This window comes from Culex quinquefasciatus, chromosome 1 (genome assembly GCF_015732765.1).
Source record: "Culex quinquefasciatus strain JHB chromosome 1, VPISU_Cqui_1.0_pri_paternal, whole genome shotgun sequence".
Taxonomy (NCBI): Eukaryota; Metazoa; Arthropoda; class Insecta; order Diptera; family Culicidae; genus Culex; species Culex quinquefasciatus.
In genome coordinates, this window is record NC_051861.1 from 126144875 (window position 1) to 126150463 (window position 5589).

Below are 5589 nucleotides of genomic sequence, written 5' to 3' on the forward strand. Positions count from 1 at the left end.
AATTTAAAAAAAATCATAGCAATTCTTGATTTTTCAAATTTAAATTCTTGATTTTATTAAAATTTGAATAAATTGAATTTTTATAATTGTTATTGTAATTGATTGTTTATTTGTGACCATCAGACTGCTCGATTTTTTTGACAGCGAGAACTGTCAAACGCATATGACAGTTCTCGTTGTCAAATTAATCGAGCAGTTTGTTTTGCTGGAACCGATCGTCTGCCATCGGAATTCTAGACCGGATCCCGTCGCCGGAAAACTGCGATGACCACGAGGAGGAGGAAGAACCTTCTTTTTCCCCATCTTCAACCTTCCATCTAAAGGTTAAGTACCAGAAAAAAAATCGCCAAAACCACCGTTAACACGACCAATCGCCGAAGAAGACACGAACCACGTCGATCTCGACGTCGATGCCGTTTCGGGGAAGTTGGTTTGCACCCGGTGCAACGTCGTGATGGACCCCGGAATGGTTCCATCGATAAGCACTGGAAGGTCAAGAAGCAAGTTTCATTGGTGGCGGAGCGCGAAGAAGGCGGAGAGCACGTGTCGTGTGAAACGCGGGTCAGGCAACATCCAGAAGGGAAGGGACGCTTTACTTTTATCCGAACAGCGGGGATTTGATGTGTTCCTCGTACAACGTGATGATGGACCATACGCGGATGCATTCTTCGATAAGCTCCTGTTGCCCAAGTGACACGTCAATCCAAGTGAGACAATTCCGTGCTGCGGGTCAACAAGTTCAAGGAAAGAAAAGTGGACCAGGACGATACTCCAAAACACAATCAACTCTTCTACAAGGTCGAACGATACCCACTCAAAACAGCATCCAACGCCATCTCAAACCTGGCTGAAAACTTACTGATCCGGCTTCAGCGAGTTAGCAGCTTCCGGTTGGGATGTGTAAGGAGAGAAAATCGTGAAATTAATCATTTAATCATATTTATATTTTTATCCTATTTTTTTATATATTTATACAGCAATGAAAATTGTGAATTAAATAAGGAAAATTTTTAATAATTTAATTGTTTTTATTTATTCTTCTCGATTTAATCCAAATTGTCCTTTCAGAATTCCATGGCGCCCTTTTTATTCAACTCATTGCAATCCTTGATGTGTTGCGCCTCCAGCTTGTGCCGATCGTTTTTCCGGAAGGCATTCTATATCCACGTTCACTTCTTCCTCATCCAGTGTTTCAATGCTTTCGGGGTCCGTTTCGCGTCCTCCGATTATGCTGCGCTCATCGTCGTCACTGATCTTTTGCCGCATCAGATATTCTTCGTTTAAATAGCTGAGCGTTACAAACGAAATCGTACCCTTTGTTGTCGGCGATCGTCGTCGGCAGCTGGAGCAGAGCGCGACCGAATGCTTCCATGGCCATCGATTCCTTACCGGACGTTTCCGCGGCCAGTTTGAATACAGCACAGGCCATCAGCATTTCCTCATGCTCGATCCAATAATCCATCCATCCAGTATCCATCGGCGTGCTGGCGATTAAGATCTTTGCGTTCTCGATGCGCTTCGACTGGTGCACACCGGGCTCCTTGTCCAGCAGGAAATCTTCGTCCAAGAACGAATCCTCGAAGAAACCTCTTTATGCGCTGACTCGCGGTCAATTCCTCGGTTCACTTCAACCGCATCACGGCATCGACGACCAGCTTGGCAAAGTACTCCTTTTGCTGGGACGCCAAACGTGCCGCCTGCGTGGCCGCTCTCCATCCGGCGATGATCGTCTGCGGGTGCAACTTTTGCTCGATCAGTTTTTCCGGCTCGCGCAGTAACTCCGACGCCAACACAGTCACGGCAGTCGTTCCATCGCCAACCTCGTCGTCTTGGAAGCGACTCATGTCCACGAGGGTCTTCGCCGCCGGATTGTCTACGTAGACCGCCTTCAGAATCGTCGTCCCGTCGATGGTGACGTCAACCTGGCCGGCGCTGCGGCCGTGCGTCACCTGAATTATGCCCATGTCCATTCCCTTCGGGCCGAGTGTGCTCTTTATCAGGTCGCCGATGGCCCCCACAAACGAGAACAGCCGGGCGATTTCGCCCTCCTCCTCCTCGGCAAACGTTTTGGCGATTCGCTGGGGGAAGATCACAATCAGGACGGAAGCTGGAGATAGATAGCTGATAATGCAGCGTACATGATGTGGTGCGCCATTCAGCGGTCAGCGGGGCCCGGCACTGTGATGGCCCCAGTCTAGGCTAATTTACAGACAAGCTCGTCGGTTATTTGCCTACAAAAACAACAATAAGAATCACAAAATATCTTAATCGCACTGCTAAAAAAACATTACCCGGAAACTTTTCTCCTCCTAGAGTTTGCGCCAGGATTCTCCGTCAGTCATTTTAAGCTCTTGGTGCTAGAGCCGTCGATCACACCGGTTAACTTTTCCGGTTGGCAAAACGTGCGCCCTGCTCTGTGAATAGTAGAGCCGGCGTTCACACCGGAGCAAACTTTTCCGGCCGTTGACAAAAAAAAAAAACTAAATTTTTGCTATGTATTTTTCTTTCTGTCAAAACTGCTTGAAAAAACAAAAACAAATACCGAGTTGCCAAACATGACCAAAAACTGCTCGACGGCAAGGTTGCAAGATAAATTTCCATGGTTCAAAAGTCGAGCAGACGCTATTCGCTTTAACTCGCTTTAACGCGCGTTAACTTGCGATAACTTGCTTTAAAGTGGCGTTATGTGAAAACTCGGCACGATGAGTAGCGTTGATGCTTTTCGAGTTCGTTTTTGTGCGTTTTAGTGTGTTATCGCGGAGTGACATTCCCCTCGGTGACGACAGCCTGTTAGTTTACAACTTTTTATCAGGTTAAGGAGGTAACTTTAAGATAGAAAACGGAAATAAATAAACCAAACAAATTCCAAGGGGACCATAGTTGATCCATCGAAAAAATGTTGTCTTGTCAATATTTTTTTTTGCGTTAAAATGAAAAAAAAAGTGGTCAGAAATGGTTTCTAATCGTGTTTTTTACCGTTGTACATAAAAGTTGACATGGGGCTTTAGTACCCAATTGGGTCCTAAAATGAAGCTTAGATTGCTGATATTATTGTTAACAGCGATAAAGCTTATTTTTCTGAGTACAATGACCCTTTGTACGACCACAAAGAGTTTAAAATTGATTTTTAAATCAATTTGGAAAAATTAACCTCGCGGTCCTTCTTGACAGAAAAGCTCCTACTTGACAGCTCGTTCCAAGGGGACCATAGTTGATCCATCGAAAAAATGTTGTCTCGTCAAAAAAAAAATTGCGTTAAAATGAAAAAAAAAAGTGATCAGAAATGGTTTTTAATCGTGTTTTTTATTGCAGATTGCAGCGATTTTTAGACAATCGTGCAACTTGTGGAAAGCTCTATACAAAAGTGCACACCTCAAACTACAGCAGAAAAAAACTGTCAAAGACACACACCCTAGTTCGAAACTGTTCTAAGGTGTTCGAAAGCAACAAAGCTCAGTCGAGACACGCACCACTCTAGGCGAGCGGGGGGGAGAAGGGGTAGGATTTCAAGTGTGCAAATATTTGGTGTGCAGTTATGATTTGCAAGGGTGGAGAATTTGGTGCAAAGTGTGCAATACCGTTGTACATAAAAATTTACATAGAGCTTTAGTACCCAATTCTCCGGATCATGATTTTTGTTTTAAAAAAGCTTTAGGACCCGATTATCTCAGCTTGATCTCAGCCTTTTATTTCGCCCGCTTGATTAAAAATCATTTCGCTCGCCTGTTTACTAAACGCACCCCTAGCAAAAATCGACCAAACACTGTCAGCGTGACAGTTCTCGGTCGACTCTTTTGCCAAAACAGCCAAAACAAGAAAGAAAAAAAGTTGTTTACGGTTCTTTTCGTTCACTTCAATCGCCGAAAAAAAATTCCGCAATTCCTCACAAAATGTCCAACATTTCCGCGAGTTCTACATCTTCGGCGCAAGCCGCGCCCTCAAACAAAATCCCCAACCAGCCAGCCCCTCCCAACTCGATCGTTCTGGAGCAAAACGGCGAAAAGCGGATACTGAAAAAGATCAAACTGCTAAAGGGACCGCCCAAGTTCCGAGCGAAACCACCGGAACCGGCGAAAAAAGTGGAACCACCCGCGGTGGCCGCCAAGAAGATGTTCGTGTGCACCTTCTGCCAGAGCCGGTTCGACTGCCACGGGAAGCTGCGGGTGCACTTTCTCAAGCATGGATCGACGCAGGTTACGGGGAAGAATCCGGAACGGTCCGCGCTCGTGCTGATTGAGTGCGAGTGGTGCCCGGAGACGTTCACGACGATGTCGAAGGCGATCGAGCACAAATACCGGAAGCACAATTACGAGGCGAAAAACTACTTTTGCAAGCTCTGTGGCCGGTTGTTCCCGCTGAGGGTGGCCCTCGAGCAGCACCAGGCGCTGGAGCACAAGGGGGAGACGGTGGAGGAGGTGAGGGATGGAATTTTGTAGGGATTTCAGGATGACTAACGACACATCCCCGTTGTTCTTTCCAGGATCCCCGGCAGGACTTTAGCTGTGGCTTCTGCGGCACCGCCTTCAGCGCGCAGGACGCGCTCGAGCTCCACGTCCGAACCGCCCACAACCTGGAGAAGCGCATGATGGCCCATCCGTTCGTGCCGACGCCGTCGAAAAAGGTCCGCCTCAACCAGGCCGGCGAAATAATCTCCATTTACTATTGCCACCTGTGCGGGTCGGAATACATGCTTAAATTCAACCTCCTCAAACACATCGAAGACCACCACCCGTACGAGGAGCGGTGCGCCATCCCGGAAGATCTGCTCAAGTGCTCGACCTGCGATTCCATGTTCTGTACGAAAAAAGCCTTCGACGCCCACAACGTGCACCACAAGCCGGAAGACCTTTACGTCACCAGCGAGGAGCACCGCCTCAACATCGTGGCCCGCGTCGACCAGGACTTTGACTTCCGGCGCGTGCCCACCGCCATGGACAGGGCGCTCGGATCGACGACGGCGACGGCGGGTGGCGGGACGGACTCGGCGGCGACACTGGCCAAAAAGCACCGCGCCAAGGCGAAAAAGCGAAAGTCTGCGTCGGCGACGGCGACGGCAACGGCCACGACGGTGCTGGATTTGATGGCCGGAAGTGGCGCGGCCCAGGGCGAACCCAGTCCGGCACTGGAGGCGCTCAAGATGCTGCTCGGAGAGTGAGGTAGGATCGGGTTGTGTGAGGAAATGGACGATTAAAATCAAATAATAAATATTTCTACTCAAAATTTACATAATCTTTTTTTGTGTTTAAAAAAAAGCAATTTTTAAAAACTTCAGAAAAAACTGGTTCAAAATTTATTTAAAGAAATCTTGAACGAAATTGTTTTAAACTTCACTGGTTTTTTTATGCTTTTTTAGACAATTTCGCCTTAAAAAATTGAGATTTTTTAAATTAAAAAAATAATTAAAAATCACAAAAACTTCAACATTTTTAAGAAAGCACAACAATAAAAAAAATAATGCATTGGAAATTTAAATAAAATTAGGATATTGTTACAAACTTTCAAAAATCTGCTTTTTAATTCCTGAATAAAACATTTTAATTAATTTAAAAATTCTAAAGAAAACAACGCTAACGTTTTAGAATTTTGAGG

The 5589-nt window shown here is 46.1% G+C and overlaps 1 protein-coding gene and 1 pseudogene across 1 annotated transcript; one reads left to right on the plus strand and one right to left on the minus strand.

Annotated features, from left to right (window-relative positions):
- Positions 1-1246: 1246 nt before the first annotated feature.
- On the minus strand, positions 1247-2111 carry LOC6036803 (annotated as a pseudogene).
- Positions 2112-3800: 1689 nt separating this feature from the next.
- Positions 3801-5224, plus strand: LOC6035134 (zinc finger protein 354A). Its single transcript, XM_038249503.1, has 2 exons — positions 3801-4415; positions 4481-5224. The coding sequence occupies exons 1-2, from the start codon at positions 3891-3893 to the stop codon at positions 5153-5155; spliced, it is 1200 nt and encodes a 399-aa protein (XP_038105431.1). The 5' UTR covers positions 3801-3890; the 3' UTR covers positions 5156-5224.
- Positions 5225-5589: the final 365 nt, after the last annotated feature.

What these genes read in the sequence shown, in the direction of transcription:
- LOC6035134 (XM_038249503.1), top strand. Translation starts at nt 3,891, where the DNA reads ATGTCCAACATTTCCGCGAGTTCTACATCTTCGGCGCAAGCCGCGCCC. An exon ending in AGGGGGAGACGGTGGAGGAG is followed by an intron (nt 4,416 to 4,480) that starts GTGAGGGATGGA and finishes TGTTCTTTCCAG; the next exon opens with GATCCCCGGCAGGACTTTAG.